The sequence below is a fragment of the Scyliorhinus torazame genome, chromosome 4 (genome assembly GCF_047496885.1).
Source record: "Scyliorhinus torazame isolate Kashiwa2021f chromosome 4, sScyTor2.1, whole genome shotgun sequence".
Taxonomy (NCBI): Eukaryota; Metazoa; Chordata; class Chondrichthyes; order Carcharhiniformes; family Scyliorhinidae; genus Scyliorhinus; species Scyliorhinus torazame.
The window spans coordinates 89,589,078-89,611,017 of NC_092710.1; the positions used below are offsets into that span (position 1 = coordinate 89,589,078).

Below are 21,940 nucleotides of genomic sequence, written 5' to 3' on the forward strand. Positions count from 1 at the left end.
GTTGTTAATTTCAAACCTGGCGGATTTTTGTTTTCTCAAGACACCAAGGAATTCGGTACCAGGTCAGCCATGATCGCACTGAATGTGAAACAGTATTGAGGACCCAAGTGGCGACCTCTTGTTTCCATGTATCAAACTCCCTCCCCTTCCTCTCCAACATCCCGCGCTTTTCTGCATTCCCTCCCTTCCTTTTTCCCCTACCTCTCAGCTGGCACCACAGGCCATTTTTGCTGACTGCTACTGCATGGTCTGAATAAATTGCTTTTCTTATTTTGAGCTGAAACTGCACAAGCATCTTAGTCTGCAAAATAATGAGAAAGACACTTCATTACCCTGGGTCTCTGGATTAATAGCCCAGTGACAATACCACTGCAATACCTTCTGTATGTCTCAACATATGGAATTGTTCTTTTCAAAACAAAGAGATATTATACAATGCTTTTCACAGAGAATGTCCCGAGATAGAGATATTATACAGTGCTTTTCACAGAGAATGTCCCGAGATAGAGAGATTAAACAGTGCTTTTCACAGAGAATGTCCCGAGATAGAGATATAATACAATGCATTTCACAGAGAATGTCCCGAGATACAGATATTATACAGTGCTTTTCACAGAGAATGCCCCGAGATAGAGATATTATACAGTGCTTTTCACAGAATGTCCCGAGATAGAGATATTATACAGTGCTTTTCACAGAGAATGCCCCGAGATAGAGATATTAGGTGAGGTGGCCATAAGCTTGGTCAAAGAGGCCGGTTATTCGGAAATTCTTAAAAGTGGAGAGATGGAGTGGTGGATAGGTGGAAAGATAGAACAGTTTAGCGAAGGTACTCCGGAGTTTAGAGTTCAGGCAGCTGAAGCCACCAAAATGGTGGCGAGAATAAAATTGGAGATACTCAAGAAGCCAGAATGAAATGAATGCAGTTCCCTCAGAGGTCTGTGGTGTCTGACGAGATTACTGAGGTAGGGGACGAGAACTTCGGCCGACTCACGCCAGAATCGCAAATGATTGGGCGGAGAATCAGTTTTGACGCCAAAATCATGGTTGGCGCCGGTTTCACGCCAAATCGCAATTCTCTGGTGCCTCGACCGCAGCGCTAATGCGCTCCACTAAGCATGTACAGTAATCGCCGTTGGCATATCTTTAGTGGGCCTGATGCTCCGGGGCCTAAGCAATTCTCCACCTCCACTGGGGGGAATTCCCGACGGCGAGGTTCACTTGTGCTTTTAAAAGTCAGGAAACGGGCGCCGTGGCTGATGAGGGAGAGAGAAGAGTTCGGACATCGAACATCCAGAGGCACAATGATGGGCTGCTGGTCCTGACACTAGCTGCGCTGGCTGGGGAGTGGAGAGCTCTGCCAGGCCAGTGGGTGATGAACGGGTATTGGGGGGCGGGGAGTGACCCCCCATGGGACTGTGACGTTGTCTAGGCATGGACTGCCATTGCCGTGCCCTGAAAGACAGCCATCTTGCTGCGCGCCCCACTGACCACCCACTTTGGTCCTGCTTCTGACCGTATGGGCACCCGCATCACCGTCTCACCCCACCCTGCGCCATACCACCCACCTGTCAACTGGCTGCCAACCGCTGGCAGTTATCATGCGGCCCTCTGAAGGGCAATGCCCACAGTAGCCCCTACAGGGGTGTGCCAGACGGGTGCTGCAGAGCTCACTGCAGGCATTGGCAGTGCTGGCCGACAGTACCCCTGGAAGCAGGGCAGCATCAGAAGCCCCCAAGAGGAGCAACGGCGCGAGGGTTGCGGAGAGGGGGGACATGCGGGGGGCAGGGTCTGCAGAGCCCACTGGGGCCATCATGTAGCCTGGTTGGGCATGGGGGTACACACCATGTTAACATGTCAACCTTCCACCCCCTGCAGATAATGGAGATTGGAATTCAACCATCAATGGTGGCCTTCCTGCTAGTCAAGTAGCCTTGGGGGATGTCGTGCGGCTGTACGAGCTGGAACTGATCGAGGAGGAGGAAGCTTCAGCAGCGGGACCTGCCCCAGAGGAACAGGAGGCAGCCGCTGAGGATGGAGAGCCGGCCGCCCAACAGGCCGAGAACGAGGTGCTAAGGAAGCTTTGCATGAGGCATCGCGTGTGCCACCAGCGTCTGTTATTAAAAGACCTACCGGACTGGGCAATGCCGTCGAAGACTCTGGCCGAGCAGGGGGACAGTTCGACAAATCTGTGAGGTCATGGCACTGACACTGCGGGGGAATGGAGGAGGACACCCGCTCCTGGCAGCCGTCAAGGTGAACTACGCAACGGGGTCGTTGCAGGTGTTGAGTGGGAACCTGTCCGGAATCTCTCAAAGCTCGATGCACACGTGCATCTGCGCAATCGCAGAAGCCCTATATGCCCAGTTGGCATAAAACATTCATTTCAAGGTGGACTGAGCACCAGGATGCATGGGTAGCAGGGTTCGCTGCCATCATCAAGATGCCCCAGTCCAGGGGGCGATAGACAGGATGCAAGTCGCCCTACAACACCTGCAAATGATGAACCGATCTTCACAAACCAAAAGGTTTCCACTGGATGAACGTGCAGCTGGTGTGCGGCCATCAGATGTGCATCATGCATGTCTGCGCCTGGGCAGTGTGCATAACGCCTTCATCCTGGCACATTGGGCGGTTCCTGGCCTCTTCAAGGCAAACCCCCGGCTTGGCGTTTGGCTCCTGGGCCGAATTATCCGCTGCGGTCGTGGCTGATGGCACCCACCTGGAGGCCGCAGACTGACGCGGAGACCCGATACAACGATGACCATGCAACAACCAGGGGTGTGATCAACGATGCTTCGGCCTCCTGAAGATGCAGTTTAGGTGCCTGGATCGCTCTGGCGTGGCCCTCCAGTATAGCTCTGGGAGAATCACCCGAATCGTGGTGGCCTGCTGCGTCATCCATAACATCACACCGCAGAGGGGTGAAGTGCTGGGGGGAGGATGAATGCCAGTCTTCATCTGACGAGGAGGATGCAGGGGATGGTAAAGATGGGCAGCAGATGGGGCCCGGGCAAGCATGGCAGGCCGCACAATGTGTGGGCCAGGGTCAACACACACGGGATCCTCTGATCATCTCCAGATTCATCGACTTTAGAGCGGACACACAACAACGACTGGCCAGGGGCACGGACACTGCATTCCCCACCCACCCCAACCAGCCTCGTCCTCCCCCCCCCCCCCCCCCCCCCCCCCCCCCCATCTCCTGCAACCCTCTCCGTGATACATACCTGCCGCACTCCCCGCGGGGGAAGGCCCTGGATTGGCAGTAACACCGGGTCTGGTCCATGGGATGGAGGATGATGATAACCCGATCTGTGATGAGCTCTGGTGCTCCACATCATTCGACAATGTCTGACTCCTGCCCACGGTAGTACTTTCCACCGTCCACCTGGATGAGCCCTGCATGTGAGGTGCCCATTCCATCACACAGTCCCATCGCATCACTGGGGTGGCGGAGGCCAGGATGGTGGTGGGGAGGGGGTGATGCGACTGGGACGGCGGGTTGGTTAGCGTTGGCTGAATTGCGAGCCAAGCCCACCCCTAATATCCATCCACCCACCCCCTCCGCATCCTCTCTGCGGCCAGCCCAGATCAACCCACCCCTCACAGCCTTCTGACAGAGGCAGTTTGTAACATTGTGAACAGGTGTTTAATGTGAAAACATTTATACAGATTTGTACCCAAGCCCCTATCACTAAACTGTGATCCGCACCCGTGCCAACTTAACTGGTGTCTACTTTTCTGGCCTTGCGGGCCCTGACCTACATCTAGATGGATCCCCAGATGGTACATGATTGGGGGCGACCTGCTGTAATTCCCGCCTTGCGACCTGGGTACCCTTTGGCAGCCATTTTCCAGGGCAACTGAGACTGGATGGGCAAGGCTGCTGCTTGGGTGCCCCAGGTGGTATGGTGCTGCCCTGTTCTACCTACTGCCCATGTGATATGCCAGGGACAGGTGTGGGGACTTCCCCTGCTAGTCAAGTAGCCTTGGGGGATGTCGTGCGGCTGTACGAGCTGGAACTGCTCGAGGAGGAGGAAGCTTCAGCAGCGGGACCTGCCCCAGAGGAACAGGAGGCAGCCGCTGCGGGAGTCACCGGCATGGGCCCCTTCACCTCCTCTTCCCTCAAGGTGCCTGATGGCCCCTGGGCTACTCCATGTGATGGGCCTGTGAGCGGAGCTGACCCCGGAGGCTGCCCCGCCACCTGCCACTGCCAGTCCTGGAGCCCCACTGCCGTCTCGACTAGGGTCTGCATGCTTGCGGCCATGTAGCTCAGGGAGTGGACCATCTCTGTCTGGGACTGCGTCACATCACGTTACGACTGTACCACCACCTTCTGGACCTGTACCACTTTAGTCAGTGACTGTGCTTTCTCCCTCTGGGACGGGTCACCTCCCTCTGTGTCTGTACCAAGACGGTCAGTGCCTGGGCAATGGCGCTGATGTTCTCAGCCGTGGCCCGCTGTGAAGCTCGTGCTCAGGAGCGCCGCTGTAATGTCCAGGTGGCTCTGCCACATGTCTGCCTGTGAGAGGGCAGCTCTGCCGTGAGCCTCGACCACAGCCTGCACAGAGTGCCCCTGGCCGTGCACATGCTGATTCATTGCCAAAGCCCTTGCCCCCAAGGCCTTCACTGTGGTGTTGGCCTGGGTGGGGCACGTGGCTGGCACCACCTCCTGCTGCTGCACACGGTGCTGGACGCTTGCCAAAACTCGCCCATCCTGCAGGTGCTGGATGTTCGGCAACAGCCCCTCAAGTGGTCCCTACATCTGCGACTGCTTCTCCGCAATCGACTGGACTGTCCGTTCCAGAAGCACAAAACCTGTCTGGATGGCAGCTAGTCCCTGGGGTCGGCCCGCCTCTGTCGGTCTGCCCCCACGGGAGTTCCTACCTCCACCTATTGTACCAGAGCATGTGTGGTGCCCACCAGAGAGTGACCCAGGACTCTCTTCACTAAGGTGCCAAACCAAGGTGAGTGTCTCTGAGACGGTGGATTGCGTTTATTGCAAAATCTTGGTTAGTACACATTCCGTTACGAAGAAGAGAAACAAAAGCCCAACAGGGCATAAGGAAGAGAACAAAGAAGAGAGAGGACACCACTGCACCAAGAGCTTTGTACCTGCACGTTTTGGTCCCACCCCCCTCTCTGCCCCTAATTGGCCTACAAGTTTTGAATTGTGACTTCTGAATGGTGTTCCATACCATCACTCGGGTTGGTACCTAACTTACTGGCTCTGCACATTTGCAGTCTGGATCCTGAAAGGATTGTGTAACATTTCACTTTTATCACTGTCAAACGGCAAATGTATAATCTGACCCTTACTCAGAACATACAAGCTTGTATTTTATCTACAACGCAACTAATTCTTTATTTGACTTTCCAACAGTTCCAATATTTTCAAAACATGCTTTTAATATTTCCCCACAAGGGTGTTGGAGATAGCTGTGATAGGAAATCTGTATCATCCTCGGACTCTGTCGCTGGGAACTGCAACTGAGCGGAGTTTCACTTCCTTGCCCAATGCCAACCTCCACCCCAGCGATTTCTTCCGGCCCAACGAACACATCCAGTGTCCTCTGCTCTGCTACTATGACGGTCTGCAAGTCCTGTGGTCCCCCTCCAGTCTCCTCCCGCTCCCGGGGGTAATGGGCGGCCTTCTCCTGGGGGGGAGGAGGAAACAGAAAGCGCACAGTGTTAGATAGTCCAACACATGCAGTCCAGGGGGTGGGTACCTGGTGGCTTCTGTGGCCAAGGCGCCCGGCCATGGCACCGGTATGGGTGCAGACATATGTGTGCAGGGTGGGGTTCAGCCACCCTCCGGGTGGGGGGGTGCTGGTGTGTAAGACTGGGATTGGTGCAAGAGGCAGGGTGCTGCCTACTCACCTTGGCCGCCCTGAGGAGTTTCTTCCTCCACTGCTAGCCGGTCAAGATGGTGTTGTTCACAGAGCGGACCGCCACTGCCCCCTGCACCCAGGCACAGCGGTGGCTGGCAACCTCCCTCCTGAGCCAGGGTACAAGGTCGCCGGCCTTTCCTCCACAGCATCAAGTAGGGTCTCAAGCTCGTCATCCGTAAACTGGGGCGCCATTCTCCTAGTTGCCATCTTGTTGGCACTCTAGTCTCAGGAATGGAGAATTCCACCAAGGGAGTGTTGAGGCAATGGAAAAATTAGAAAAACAGATTGAAAGTTTAAAAATAAACAAAATACTGTGGATGCTGGAATCTGAAACAAGAACAGAGGATGCTGGAAAATCTCTGTAGGTCTGGCAGCATCGATCAGGAGAGAAACAGAGTTAACGTTTCGAGTCCATAGACTCTTTGCCAGAACTGAGGAGAGGGAGAATGCGTTAGAGCTGCAAAACAAAGAACAAAGAAAAGTACAGCACAGGTACAGGCCCTTTGGCCCTCCCAAGTCTGCACCATGCTGCCCGTCTAACCTAAAACCTTCTACACTTCCGGGGTCCGTATCCCTCTATTCCCATCATACCATCATATTCATGTATTTGTCAAGCGAGTTCCAGGCACCCCCTACCCTCTGTGGAAAAAACTTCCCTCGCACATTTCCTCTAAACTTTGCCCCTCGCACCTTAAAGCTATGCCCTCTAGTAATTCTCTTCCACCCTGAGAAAACGCTTATGACTCACTATGCCCATGCCCCTCATAATTTTGTAGACTTCTATCAGATCGTCCCTCAACCTCTGTCGTTCCAGTGAGAACAAATTAAGTTTGTTCAACTTCTCCTCATAGCTGATGCCCTCCATACCAGGGAATATCCTGGTAACCCTCTTCTGTACCCTCTCCAAAACCTCCACATCCTTCTGGTACTGTGGCAACCAGAATAGAACACTATATTCCAAGTGCGGCCTATCTAAGGATCTCTACAGCTGCAACATGACTTGCCAGTTTTTATACTCAATGCCCCGGTCAATGCCTTCTTGACTACCTTCTTCACCTGTGTTGCCACTTTGTGACCTGTGTACCTGTACACCCAGATCCCTCTGCCTGTCAATACTCTTAAGGATTCTGCCATTTACTATATATTTCCCACCTATACTAGACCTTCCAAAATGCATTACCTCACATTTGTCCGGATTAAACTCCATCTACTATCTCTCCTCCTAAGTCTCCAACCAATATCTCTCCTGCTGTATCCTCTGACAGTCCTCATCGCTATCCGCAATTCCACCAACCTTTGTGTCGTCCACAAACTTACTAATCAGACCAGTTACATTTTCCTCCAAATCATTTATATATACTACAAACAGCAAAGCTTCCAGCACTGATCCCTGCGGAACACCACTAGTCACAGCCCTCCAATCAGAAAAGCACCCTTCCATTGCTACTCTCTGCCTTCTATGACCGAGCCAGTTCTGTATCCACCTTGCCAGCTCACCCCTGATCCCGTGTGACTTCACCTTCTGTGCCAGTCTGCCATAAGGGACCTTGTCAAAGGCCTTACTGAAGTCCATGTAGACAACATCCACTGCCCTACCTTCATCAATCATCTTCGTCACTGCCTCGAAAAACCCAATTAAGTTAGTGAGACACTACCTCCCCTTCACAAAGCCGTGCTGCCTCTCGCTAATACGTCCACTTGCTTCCAAATGGGAGTAAATCCTGGGCAGGATTCTCTGCCGTGCCCGCCTGGCGACCGGAAATACCCACCCGAGGTCATTGACCTTTACGTTGTCCATGTCCCGCCCGTGCCGATCTTGCGGCACGCGGGGTGGAAGGATCCAGCCACCCTACCAAAGAATTCTCTCCATTAATTTCTCTACCACTGACGTAAGGCTCAACGGCCTGTAATTTCCTTGATTATCCTTCTTAAACAAAACTTTTAGCAACTTTAAGAACAAAAGTAGCAACTATAAGAACAAATGACTGGTGTGTGAGGGGGGCAAGGGCGTTGCATTGAGTCAATACATGTATGGATTATTTAACAACAAATGGGTTAATTTCCCCCGTCTGTGCATGGGTCTTCCCCCACAACCCAAAGATGTGCAGGGTAGGTGGATTGACCACACTAAATTGCCACTTAATTGGAAAAAAAATTAAAAACCAAATTGGTTTAAGATGAGAGGAGAAAGGTCACAATCTAAAGTTACGAAACTCAATGTTGAGTCCCGATGGCTGCAGTGTACCCGGCAGGAAGATGAGATGGTGCTCCTCCAGCTAGCACCGGGCTTCACTGGAACTGCAGGCCATGGACAGGCACGTCGGCATGATTTGATTTGATTTTGATTTGATTTATTTATCGTCGCATGTACGAGGTTCAGTGAAAATGATTGTTCTCCGTACAATCCAGGCAGATCGCTCTATACATGGGAATAGAGGAATAAGGGTAGAATGTTTTTTTTTTTTAGTTAGGGCAACATGATCGGCACAGGCTTGGAGGATCGAAGGGCCTGTTCCTGTGCTGTACTTTTCTTTGTTCTTTGATTTTGTAAGTATATTAAGGTCAAGAGGGTAACCCAGGGAAAGACGCTAGGAAGTACAGCCCAATAGTGACCAAAGTGGCAACCTATGTATGGAGCCAGAGGACTTGAGTGAGGTATAATTGAGTATTTTGCGACTCTGCGCACTTTGGAGAATGATGATGTCGGTATAGAAAGCAGGGAGGGGGACTGTAATGTAATTGAACAGATGAACATTAAGAAGCAGGAAGTTTTAGCAGGTTTGAAGTGGATAAAATCCCCAGGCCCTGCTGAGCTGTGTCCGAGGCTGCCATGTGAGGCAGGGGAGGAGATAGCAGGGGCTCTGACACTAATTTTCAAATCCTCTCTGGCCACAAGAGAGGTTCCAGAGGACTGCAGGACAGCTAATGGGGTACCATTATTCAAGAAGAGAAGTAGGGAAAAATCAGGTAATTACAGGCCAGTGAGTCTAACATCAATGGAAGGAAATTATTGGCAAACATTCTGATGGACAGAATTAATCTCCACTTGAAGAGGCAAGAATTCATCAAGGATAGTCAGCATGGCTTTGTCAAGGAGGATCATGTCTAAAAACTACCTTTTGTAGTTTCCTGTGGTCTTGGGCAGAGCAGGGACCATACCAAGCTGTGAACCAGAAAGAATGCTTTCTATGGTGCATCTGTAAAAGTTGGTGAGGGTCGTAGCTGACATGCTAAATTTCCTTTGTCTTCAGAGAAAGTAGAGTCATTGGTGGGCTTTCTTAACTATAGTGTCGGCATGGGAAGATGAGGACAGGTTGTTGGTAATCTGGACACCTAAAAACTTGAAGCTCTCGACCCTTTCTACTTCTATTTAATTTTTCAAAGAGGTGACTAGGTGTATAGATGAGGGCAGTGCAGTTGATGTAGTCTACATGGACTTCAGTAAGGCTTTTGATAGGGTCCCACATAGGAGACTGATCAAGAAGGTCAGAACCCACGGGATTCAGGATTGAGGACTAACAAGGCAATATACAATGAACGATAGGATGCTAGGAAGTACATAGGATCAGAGGGAACTTGAGGTGCATGCTGAAAGATCCCTGAAGGCAGCAGGACAGATGGTTAAGAAGTCATGTGGGATACTTTCCTTTATTAGCTGAGGCATAGAATATAACAGCTTGGTGTTTACGATGGAGCTGTATAAAACAGTTGTTAGGCAACAGCTAGAGTACAGTGTTCAATTCTGGTAGCCACACTATAGGAAGAATGCGATTGCACGAGAGAGGCTGCAGAGGAGATTCACCAGGATGTTGCCTGGGCTGGGGCATTTCTCAGTTATGAAGTGAGGCAGGTTAGGCTGGAGTTGTTTTCCTTAGAGCTAGAGAAGGCAATGTAACATTCGGTTATTGATTCGCATCATATGTTATAATTTATATTTTTATACCAGTTGCGACAATTATTTTGTTTTCTTTAACCTTTCACTCTGTCATCAGTGAGCACTTGCCTTCCTGGATCAAGTTGTCAACTAAATCACCCTTCCCAGTTCGCCCCAAAAGCCATCCCAGCTGAGGCAGTTGTTTGTAATCTTTAACCTGCACTCTCTGTGTTCTGTTTGTCACAGCATGCCAGAACTAAGCCGCACTGGAATTCGAGAAAGAAAATCTGGACAACAAATATCAAGGTAATGGAAAGTGCCTGCTCACTGAAGAGTTTGTTCTTCTCAGTGTGTACTGAGACCATTCAGTGTGTACCATTCAATGAGATAGTTGCTGATCTGTACCTTAACCCTCTCTACCTGCTGTGGTTCTGTCAGCCTTCAACAGCACTTTGGAATTTTTCAGTTGACCCTCAGCCTCAGCAGCTTTTTGTAGGGCAAAGAGTTACAGGTTTCAGCGTCGCTTTATGTTAAGAAGTGTTGCCAACATTTCTATGAATAGCCCAGCTCTAATTTTAAGGCTATGACCTCTTGATCTGGACCAGTGACGGCAACCTAGGCTAGTGAGTGGGCCACATAAGTCACCCTCCATCAACTCAGTGGGCCGCAAGATTGAAATCAGGCGTGTTTTCCAACTATGAACCTTCATTAAGATTGAATATATTTAACACACACCAAATATTTCATACTAAGTTATAGAAAATGGCTAATCATTCATGTATTAATACGATTGGCTTTGCAATCTCCTTCAACTGGATGCGGTACGTAAAAGGCAGAGTGCCAAAGCCTTGAAGGATCTCCGGAAAGTCCTTTATGATAAATTGTACGGATGCATGTTGGTGGGGTGCCATGCTTTCTGCAGTGTACAGCCTCTTAACGAGCCCAAACTCTTCACACACTTCCACTCCAATGAGCAATTTGCGCTCTGTCTCCATTATGGAAAATGTGATCATGCACGTTCTATCCTTGACAGTTACTGCGAGCTCACATGCTCCTAACGTCTTGATCTGATGACCATTTATAGTATTTCAGTAGTACTGATCATTCAACCATTTTTGGCTTGATCTTTAGTCGTTTCAACGCTGACAAAGTAATCGGAGTGGCCTCGCACCCAGGTCGAGCTTGCATTTGATTAGCGTGCCATTAACCATCAACGGAATCGTCCATCTATCTTCTATGGTCTTCGCATCTGCATCACTATGGCTGTAAATGGTGAGGAAAAATTTGCCTGGTTGGCAAAAAGTTGGCTGGTCGGACTATTCGTTTCCTCCGTCAAAATCATGTTAAAAACAGCCAGGTCTTCAGTGCATATCTCATTATCTGTACAAATTCGTCCTGTTTGGTGAACTGTTGGATGTGAGGGACACCGCCTAGTGAAGTGACTCGTACTGCCACACTTGTAACAAACTTTTCTAAGTGCAGGACATCATCGTGGCAAATGTCAATTGCCGCATTGTTGGCACAAAATGGCGGATCCGGTCGGCTACTCAAAATGGCCGCCCACACTGACACCACGTTTCTTTTTTGACTGTGTCACAGTGCTTATGGCGCTGGCATCTTCTAGATTGGCACTAAGATATTGCAGGTTGAGCCTACTAATCTGCTCTGCAGCTTGCTCACTTGCATGGCAGATCTTGATGATGCTTTCTAATTTCAGGTCCTCTGCCCTCAACAACCTCTCACGTACTTTAAAGTACTAAAATTGCATGACTGTGCCTTCAACCGCAAATTGGTCACAAAAGAATCCACAGATTCGCCTACTGTTTGGGTAGGCGTACGAAATATGTGACGTTCAAATTTTTTTCGGAGAGCAATGCTGATTAAAGTACTGTGTTACTACATCAAAGCTTTTGCTTTTGTCTTCGCTATCAAAAGCAAAGGTATTGTATATTTCTATTGCTTGAGGACCTGCTGCCATGAGCAGCAACGCAATACGCCTCCTTTGGCTAATTTCCATCTACGTTACCCGAGACTTGAAGCTGGTGTGGTGCCTTCAAACCTTCCATCTCTAACTTCACAGTCTTTTGCTGCGTTGAGTTCCAGGTGGCCGTAATTCACCATGTCGGTGGAAGAATTTTCTCTCTTTGCTCTTCAGCCTATTTCGCCCGTCACCTCTGTTGTTATCTTTAATTGTTCTGCACTCCTGGTACCATGTTGTTTTCTGTGTGATGACCCCTGTAATGATGTACACAGAGCATCTAGTTTTTTAACTAGAAAGATGATTTGTTGACAAACACGTGGAAAGATAACTAACAAACTATAATGCAGACGATGGCTACTAAATGAATTCAGTAAATTCTCCTGGAGCCACTCTAAGTGCGACTACTCTCTTGTATGATTCACTACCTACTGCTGGGTGTCTCAGGTCACATGATAGATCTCTATCACCACCTACTGGTTGGAGATCATATCGATAACTATGTGCACTGATAGACAACTATATACATTGATGTGTACATGCTCATCACCACAGAGTAGGCCTAGTGTTGCCTTTTTTACCTGCTATAAATATGGCAATCAATGAGGTTGCCCTTCTTTCTTTTGATATCGATATTATATTGCTCAGAGTCGCCAGGTATCAAATGATACCACCACAAGGTTCAACCGGACACCGATCAAAGAGCCAAACACCAGTTAGTTAGCTCAAGATCAAGGGTACTTTATTTATACACACAATTATCATGCGACATAAACACTACTAGTTAAACTACACCTATCAACTATGACAACCTGCACTTAACTTCAGGCACCCGGCTTAGGTCAGAGGAACAGTGGCCTTTGCTCGAATCAGGATCTATCGGGTCTGGAGAAGTAACTTCTGCTCAGCTGGGCTCATCGGTCTGGTAGCGGGCGTTGAACTTTAACTTGCTTCTGGTGTTGCTGCAATTGGAGATAGACGTTGCCGGAGCACCAGGTCCAAGAGAGATCGAACGCATGCCGGTCTCTCTCTTTATCCTTGGAGTGTTTCGTGCTCTTTTGGGCGGTCGTTCGGTTTGGACCCCACTAATTGGTTAATTCTTGATCACTTGTGTTCGATTTGAGCCAATAAAGGGGCGGGTGCCCTGATGACTGGGCGTGTCCTAAGCGGTCATTGACCCTGTTGTTGATGCTTCCTGAGTCCAGGGAGTGGTGCTGAAATGTCTGGGATTGTATTGATTGCTCAAGTATCAGTCCTTTGTCTTACGGAGATGGGCCATCAAAATGCTGATCGGTTGGGGGTTTCGATACCGTCTGGATTCTTCGCTCACAAATATACATTCAGGCTCTGAGCCTGCCTGAACCTTACATTGTACATTTTTCCCGTTATACTTTGCGACCGTCCATGTTTCTTATTGTAAGTGGCCATCCCAGATGGCTACACTAGGTAGGGTGTTCCTTTGGAGGGTCAGATCAGACTCGATGGGCCAAATGGCCTTCTTCTGCACTGTAGCAATTCCATGATTCTATTCTTTGATTCTATGCATCATCGCACTTTAATGTTGTGGATATAAGGCATTGGCTAAATAGCATTGGCATTTTAGAACCGATGCAAGGAGAGGCACTTGATTGCACTCAAAGCAACAGTGACGTTTTTGACAGTATGGTTGTGTGTGAAGAATACCACTTATGTTCACTACATAGCCTGCACTTGACATTCATGTGAGTCTCGCTCAACTGAACCCTTCCCGTCTTGCTGCCTTCTTTCCCAGCTTTGCCTGTGATTTTCCACATGACTACCTCTAATGTTCTCCGCTTGGAATATCAGATTGTGAGTTCTGTAATGTAACTGTCAAAAGCTATTTCATTTCGGACTTCTGATGGCGGCCATGCAATAGACGAATGTGTACCTGATGGCTCCCGCGCGGGGAAACTTATTTTCAACCCATAGATCCCAATCGGACGTTTAAATGCGGTCCTGAGGCCCCGATTCCTGAAGTTAGTGATATCTTCAATCTTTCGAGTGAGGTCCGAATGCATGCGGTCAAGAGTAATGGCAAAAAAAAGTGTCTGCAAGCAGACCACGAGGCACTAGCGCGGTTGAAGGCGTGATGGTGACAGGCCCGGTGTCTGCACTTCTTGCCCAATGGTCCACAGCTCAGCTGGTGGGCTTTTTAACAGCTGAATTCCAAAATTGGAAACCTCTGAAGATCAGGTAAGGACCATTGATCCGATCAAGACGGCAGTGGAGAGAATTGTGCAGCGACTAGAGGCTCAGGGTGCGTCGCTACAGAATATGGAGGCGCTGTCGCTGAGCAAGAGGACTAGCTGGCCTCAGTGGAACAAGAGCTTTCCTTGATAGCTTCAAGAAAGTACGTGACAAGGTTGACGAGTTGGAGAATTGCGAGCGTCGTCAAAATATCTGAATACTGGGTCTGCCGGAGGGAATGGAGGGTTCGCAATTCTCAGACAATGTCGCACAGATGCTGCAGAAGCTGGTAGGTGAGAAAGTTTCCAACCATCCTCTCGAGATTGATTCTGAACACAGAGCGCTGAGGAGCAAGCAACATAGAGAGATGGTGGTGCAACTGCAGTTTCCTGGACAAGGAAAACATTCTGAGGTGAGCCAGGCAGGCGAAGAAGAGCTCGTGGGAGGGAAGTGTAATCAGAATATACCCCAATTGGGGCACGTAACTGGTTAAACACCATGCTGGATTCAACAAAGCCAAGGCTGTCCTGTACAAGGAAGGTGTGCAATTTAGCATGTTGCATCGAGCCCTTTTGTGGATCACCTCTCATAACCAGGAGCACTTTTTAGACACCCCGGAGGAGGTGGGCAAGTTTCTCCGACACCAGGGTTTTGTGTTTTTGTCGCTGCAATTAATCTACAGAACGGCTGGTGACTTAACTAGAATGATGATTTATAGATGTACACGTGGTTCAGTGACAATCAGAAATTTATACAGAGCAAGTTCTCATGGAATTACATTAGACTCTACTGGAACTACCCTGATGTGTGACTGTCCTTGCTTATGCCTTTACAACCTTTGCATGAGAGTCCGATGTCATATGACCGATGTCTCGAGACTGCACAGTAGATCTGTACCGCCACCTGCTGGTTGGAGGTCGCACCACCAACTATATATAATATCTACAGGCATATCATGACACGGGATTGGGAATCTGTAATATGTTGAAATGTGGTTCTGTTGTGTTGATTATATTATGATAGTTTGGTTGCTGTGCAGTTTTGTATCTTTCTTACGTTCTCTCTAGCATTCTCCTTCCTGTTTTCTTTTTATTGAGGTATGTTGGATGTTCTGGGTTTGGAGAGATGTGGAGGGTAGGATAGTGGTTATCCTTGATCAGATTTGGGTGATATGGCGGATTCAGGGTTGTCGCAGGCCTCGTGCGCTGGCCGCCATACTGGTGTGAGACCCAGTAAACGGAAGGGATGTGGGAGACGAGGTGGTCTGAGGAGAGAAGAGTTTTGAATATTTATTCGTTTTGGTTCAGTTTGAGGGGGGGTTGGGGCGGGGGATGGAATGTTGGGGTACGGGGAAGCTGATATTGTGAGTAAAGTTAGGGCACTGAGATAGAGACGGTGGCAGTGGATACCTCAGGGAGGCCCCAAGGGAGCGACTTGACCTTAAACCCATGCCCCCTGCTCCATGCCCCTCATAATCTTGTAGACCTCTATCAGGTCAGCCCTCAACCTCGTGTATCCGGGGCTGGATCGCTCATGTTCTATATCCGGGAGGATATCGGTGATGGCTGGGGAGCTGTCGAGATTCGTGCAACTTATGGCGGTCTGGATCCATGGCATTTGGGGAGACCTAAAACGAGGGAATTGTCTTTCTTTTCACATGTTTGCAAGGGTGACAGTGCAAGGGTCAAGGGCCGAGGGGGCCATGCCCATGAAAGGAGAGGAGAGGGGGGTATGAAAGGAGGGGTGGCAGGTACGTAGGTGCCTCTGGGAGTTTGAGGAGAGGTTTATGGGTGGCCTGGAAGGTGTTGTGGGGGGTCTGAAGAGAGGGAACCCCCTGGGACCCTATCGCAGGGTGTCCTCACGGGGGGGGGATGGGGTAGTGCCCATGTGTGTGGGGGGGGGGGGTGATGTTGCTCATGGGTGAGGGGAGTAGGGGGACCCACAAGTGCATTAGCGATCCTGGTACCCTGTCAAAATGGTGGTCTGATCTCTGAGTTCAGTTCCCCTGTGCTGAAAAAAATTCAAAGTGTGGATTAAACCGGTGACAATCTCCCCAGGCCCCAAAAAAGTGATTGTGTGGTTAGATAACGGTGGGAAACCTGCCAACAAAGCCAGGAGGAAACTCCCAGCCATACCCACCTGACATGATACTTGGAAACCTTTCTGTCAAATCACGCCCTGTTGGTGGAATTCATCCTCTATGAGCGAGAGGGCGGGCATCTCCACTGCCACCTGTCTCGCTGACCAGAATAGCAGGATCATACGCCAGATTCTGCACTTGGAGCCTCGCACATTATGCACAAGCAAGGCGACTCTCATGTTGGGCTAGCAGCTCATTCGTTCGCCTGCTCTCATCTGGCGGATTCAATGTTCTCCACTCCATAATTGGACACAGGTCCAGCAAACTCATATCACTCTCTGCACCCAACTGTCTTCTCCGGATCGTGCAGGATGTCAGCATCCCAGAAGGAAAAGACTAGCACCCTCCAGAGAAAGTCTGTTCCTCGATTCAACCCGAAGCCTATCATTTGTCCCACTTGGATCTCTGCCCATTGCCTCTGGCGTCTTCATCCATCCCCTTTCAGCAAACAATGTGGTGTCCTTTTGACCCCTTGTTTGGAGCTTTCCATGCAGCCTTTTCGGAATCCATCTTCCCTTCCCTCTGCCTTCCATTGTTCATCTTCTTCACTTCTTAATCGCCCTATGGCAGAAAGTTGTTTCACTCAACACGAAGCCTCTGGCGACTTGTGCATACCACTCATTAGCAATTGGGGTTGAGGTCGACGTAAATTCCCGCTGGCATGATGCAAGATTCCTGGTGGGATTCTGGTGGCCAGCTGTATTAATGAGCAATCATGAGATGCAAATGAATGAATTCTCTGCTACTGCCTGCCATTAAATCCACCGTGGGCAGGTTGAGAGAATTCTGGCCTTAAAAAGTATAAAATGATTTATTCAAACAATGGCCTGTTGCTGTTAATTGAGCAGCCCCTGATTGTAAGTCAGTTTTATTGATTGGCTTTACAGAGAAGATGGTTGGTGAGTTCTTACCTTCCCTCCTCATAGAATATGGACTCAGCCACAAGATACCAGCCAATCAAATCTCCCATCAGTGTGTCTAAGGCCCCTCCCACGCTGTACCCAACCCCAGCCACAGAGTGATTCAACTGGCTGGAGAGATGTGCTGGAGGAATGCGGCAGCAGAGATGCTGGGAATGAGGGGCGGGAAAGGGTCTGCTGAGGGATGGGATGGGGTGCTGAGGTATGGTGAGTGGTTTGCTGGGGGTTGGGGGTATGAGAACCATTGGGGATCAGGGCTGGGGGAGGTGGGAATGAAGAAGAGACTGCTAGGCGATGGGGAGAGGTCTGCAGTGCTCCGTAACAAACCCTGACAATCCCCCAAGGGGGTGCAGTCCTTGTGAAATCTATAAATTAAGAATTTCCAATAGAAAAAGTCCTGGTTATGTTGTGAAAGATCTTCTTGGAGAGCCAAAAACATCTTGCATTTCGATAGTAACTCTAGGAAGATGTGTCAAATTATCTCACATTAAAGTCAGGTCAGTCAGCAGTGGTGGAGATTTGAGTCACATTCTGGAGCTTTGCTGAATGTATGAATTTTGGTCAAAAGAGAGGAGGGAGCGTGGTCAGAGGGAGTGAACAAGCTTGGTGGATCTCCAGGAAGATCCAGTGGGAGCATTTTTGGTTTGGGGATTTTAAAGCAAAAGGCAGGGTTGTGTGTGGAGAGAATGGAGAGGTGTTTTGTAATCTATGTTCTCTTTTCACAGAGCGCACCAACAGGGAAGCCCTGTTGAGTCACCAACAGGATTATCACTCTCTTCTCGGAGGGGTAGACAGCTTCCGCAGGTCCCAGTTAAAAGCTACGGTGTAGAGCAAGGTAATAATATTGTCTGTATCATTTCTCAACAACTGTTGAATGCCTTGACCACCATCAGAAAGAAATATTTATATCCATTTTGTAAGTAGCAGGTGAAGTACCACCACGAGCTGCTTCCATATGTGCGCATGAAAAGAGTGAACCATTAGTTTCATTTCTCAATTGTTTTGCCTTGTCAGTTAATTGTGCAAGTATTTGATTTTGGAACTTTGAAACTATATTTGGCTTCTTGTGTCCATAATGGATTAGAAACGGACTTTACTGATGACCAGGTGACACTCAAACAACATGGCAAAACACAATGATTCATTACTAATGCAGAATAATAATGGGTTGAACCCTCCTGTAATGAATGGTGAGTTTACAAGACAAGGGCAGAGATTTTCTGACCTTGATGTGGCAGGACCCATCGCGGAGGTTGCAGTGGGACAGCCAAAACTCTCTTGACCACTTGAGCGGGACTGGGCAATCACAGCAGCACGTGGGGCTGGAAAATCCCACCCATGGAGTCATGCACAAGCTGACCTGCAACGTTCAAGAAAAAAAAGAGTTACACCATGTGTGGAAAATCTCTGAAAGTCGCTGGTGGAGTAAGAATTTAAGAACATAAAAAATAGGCGCAGACCATTCGGGTCGTTTAGCACGCTCTACCATTCAAGAAGATCGCAGCCGATCCTTGATCTCCATTCCAATTGCCTGCTCACTCCCCATTTCCCTTGATTCTATGAGAGACCAAAAACCTCTATATTCCAGCTATAAATGTATTCAATGATGGAGAACCACAGCCCTCTGTGCTAGAGAATTCCAAAGATTCACAACCCTTTGAGTGAATATTTTTCTCCTCATATCAATCGTCAATGATCAACACTTTATATTGAGATTGTGCCCCTTGTTCTAGATCCTCCATAGAATCAGTTATTATACGGCAAGTTCGGCCCACTGAGTCTATGCCAATTCCCCGTGGAGCAATCCAGTCAGTCCCAGTCCTCCACATGATTCCCATAGACCCACAAATTCACTTCAAATGCTCCTCAATTTCCTTTCAAAGTCATTGAGATGAGGCAATAACCTCAGTCTCTACCCTATCAATCCCCTTCAGAATCTTAAATGTTTCAATGAGATCACTTCTCATTCTTCTAAGCTCCAGAGAATATTGACCCAATTTACTCACTGTCATCATAGGGCAACCCCATCATCGCAGAGACCCATCTAGTGAGCCTTCACTGCACTGCCTTCAGTGCAAAGATATATCCTTTCTTAAATATGGAGACTGTTACATCACCCTAGGTAAGTTCATGGTTAATTCCAGCCCCACTCGTCCCGAAGTCACAACACAAGTGAATTAACCAATAATTCTTACAAATATTTGGCCCTTGGCTGTCCAATAATTACAGTCACCAGGTTTGTAAGTTTAAACACAATTACTGTTTATTTATCATAGAATCTCAGAATTTATAGTGCAGAAGGAGGCCATTTGGCCCATTGAGTCTGCACCGGCCCTTGGAAAGAGCACCCTACTTGAGCCCACACCTCCACTCTATCCCACTAACCCCACCGAACCTTTTTGGACACTAAAGACAATCTATCATGGCCAATCCACCTAACCTGCACATCTTTGGACTATGGGAGGAAACTGGAGCACCCGGAGGAAAGCCACGCAGACACGGGGAGGAAGTGCTGACTCCGCTCAGACAGTGACGCAAGCGGGAATCGAACCCAGGTCTCTGGCGCTGTGAAGCAAAAGTGCGAATGACTGTGGTACCATGCAGCCCAGTGACAAAATGAATATGAAATACACATTAAATACAGCTGCTTAATGACAACCTGACTCACGTTTAACTGCCCCACCATCTACCCACACACAAGACAGACAAACACAGAGAGGTGGAATGGGGGAAAAATAATAAGTATTATAGTCAAGAGATAAGAGTCTTTGCTTCAGATGATGAGTTCCTTAGTGCACTTTCTTCGCATTAAAGTCTCTGATCTACAGCCTGTATTGATTTTCCTTGAAGTTAGCAAGATATTCCTCACAGCTTTTCCAGGAGAGGCCCCTGCCTTTACTGCAGAGACAGTTATTGGTTCCGGATTCTGCTTGCATCACCCTTTCCTTCAGAGAGACTTGGTTCCCACAGCCTTTTGGGGAGAATTAGCTGCTTATTTCTGGAGAACACAAAGTTGGGAAAAAGTGAGGTTTTCTCCCTTAGCTGCCAAAGCAAATCTGAAAGCTCCTTAGGTCCCTAAGTCATTTCAGTGGGAACAGATCCAATCACCAGCTGTTACTGGGCAGAACACAACCTTTTGGGCCAATTCATTGGTCGTCAGCCAAATCAATCAAACTGAGACTCAGCCAATCTCTGTCATTGGTGTCGGTCAGTCCACCGCTCCAGTCCAAATCAGCGCAGGCTTCTGCTCGAATTAAAGGCACAGGCCACTACGTTCTTTAAAGCCACATGTCCACAAATCATCCATGGATCAAAAAGATAACAGCGGGGAGGCATGTGGTACAGTGGTTAGCACTGGGACTGCGACGCTGAGGACCCGGATTCAAATCCCGGCCCTGGGTCACAGTCCGTGTGGATTTTGTACATTCTTCCTATGTCTGCCTGGGTATCACCGCCACAACCCAAAGATATGCAGAGCAGATGGATTGGCCACACTTAATATGGGGGGGAAAATAATTGGGTACTCTAATTTTATTTACAAAAAAGGTAACAGCAAAAATAAAAGAAACGGGAAATAAGGGAAGAAACAAAACAAATAGGAAGGATACTTACAAGACCAGAACTGCACACAGTATTCCAGGTGTGGTCACAACAATCCTTGAACAACTGTAGTGAGACTTCTTTATTCCTGTACTCCAATTCCCTTGCAATAAAGACCAACATGCCATTTGCCTTCCTAACTGTTTGCTGCGCCTGCATGCCAACTTTGTGTTCCTTGTACAGGCGCACCCAACATCAACAATTACAAGTTTCATGCCTTTTGAAACATATGGGCCGGGATTCTCCCGCAATTGGCGGGACGGCCCGAAGCTGGCGCCAAGGGCGGCGCGAACCACTCCGGCGTCGGGCCGCCCAGAAGTTGTGGAATCCTCCGCACTTCCGGGGGCAAGGCAACGGGGGCCGTGGGATTGGCGCCGCGCCAACCGGCGCCAAAGGGATGCCGTGGGGTGGTGCGAGTTGCCGCATGCGCAGAACCGCTGGCGTGTTCTGGCGCATGCGCAGGGGGTTTCTTCTCCACGCCAGCCATGGCGGAGCCTTACAGAGGCCGGCGCGGAGGGAAAGAGTGCACCCACTGCACAGGCCCGCCCGCAAATCTGTGGGCCCCGATCGCGAGCCAGGCCACCGTGGCCCCCCCCCCCACCCCCTGGGGCCGGATCCCCCCGCGCCTCCCTGAGGACTCCGCTAGCCACCCTCCAAGCCAGGCCCCACCGGGATGGACCATGTTCATTTCACGCCGGCGGGTCTAGCCGAAAACGGGCGGCCGCTCGGCCCATTGGGGCCCGGAGAATTGCCGGGGGGGGCGGCTGCCGACGGCCTCCGACCGGCACAGCGTGAACCCCGCCCGAAAACCGGCGCCGGAGAATTCGGCAACCAGCGGCGGGGCAGGATTGACGCCCCCCCCCCCCGCCTATTCTCTGAACCGGTGGAAGGTCAGAGAATCCCGCCCATTACTTTTTCCATTCTTGTGACCAAAATGAATAACTTCCCACTTCCCCGCATTATACTCCGTCTGCCACTTTGTTGTCCATTCACTTAACCTGTCTGTGTCTCTTTGCAGCCTCTTTATATCTGCTCCACCTCCTCCACAGTTTGCATTCACATCTAGCTTTGTATTATCTTGCAACTCAAGACTGGCATCCATGAGGCACTGTGGACCATCAGCAACAGTTCTATGTAATGTTTTCTTTGCACAGTCAAAAACATCTTGTCTCACCAGGAAACCGCGTCGTTGAAGAACGAACCAAACCGATGAAGGGAAAAATGCACCCCAACAAACAGTCTGTGGGATCAGTAACCAGTTTGGAACAGGAACATGAGCAGTACACAAAGGTAAGAATTACATCAAACATGCAGCACCTTACCCTT

General features: G+C 49.3%; 1 protein-coding gene across 5 annotated transcripts in view; it reads left to right on the top strand.

Moving 5' to 3' along the window:
* rims1a (regulating synaptic membrane exocytosis 1a) overlaps positions 1-21,940 on the top strand; it is a 1,446,068-nt gene that overhangs the window by 1,208,539 nt on the left and 215,589 nt on the right. For all 5 annotated transcript variants that reach the window (XM_072498344.1, XM_072498345.1, XM_072498346.1 and 2 more), the window contains 3 exons: positions 10,015-10,074; positions 17,740-17,849; positions 21,792-21,904. In XM_072498344.1, the coding sequence (XP_072354445.1) occupies positions 10,015-10,074; positions 17,740-17,849; positions 21,792-21,904 (283 nt within the window). The remainder of the gene's footprint in view (positions 1-10,014; positions 10,075-17,739; positions 17,850-21,791; positions 21,905-21,940) is intronic.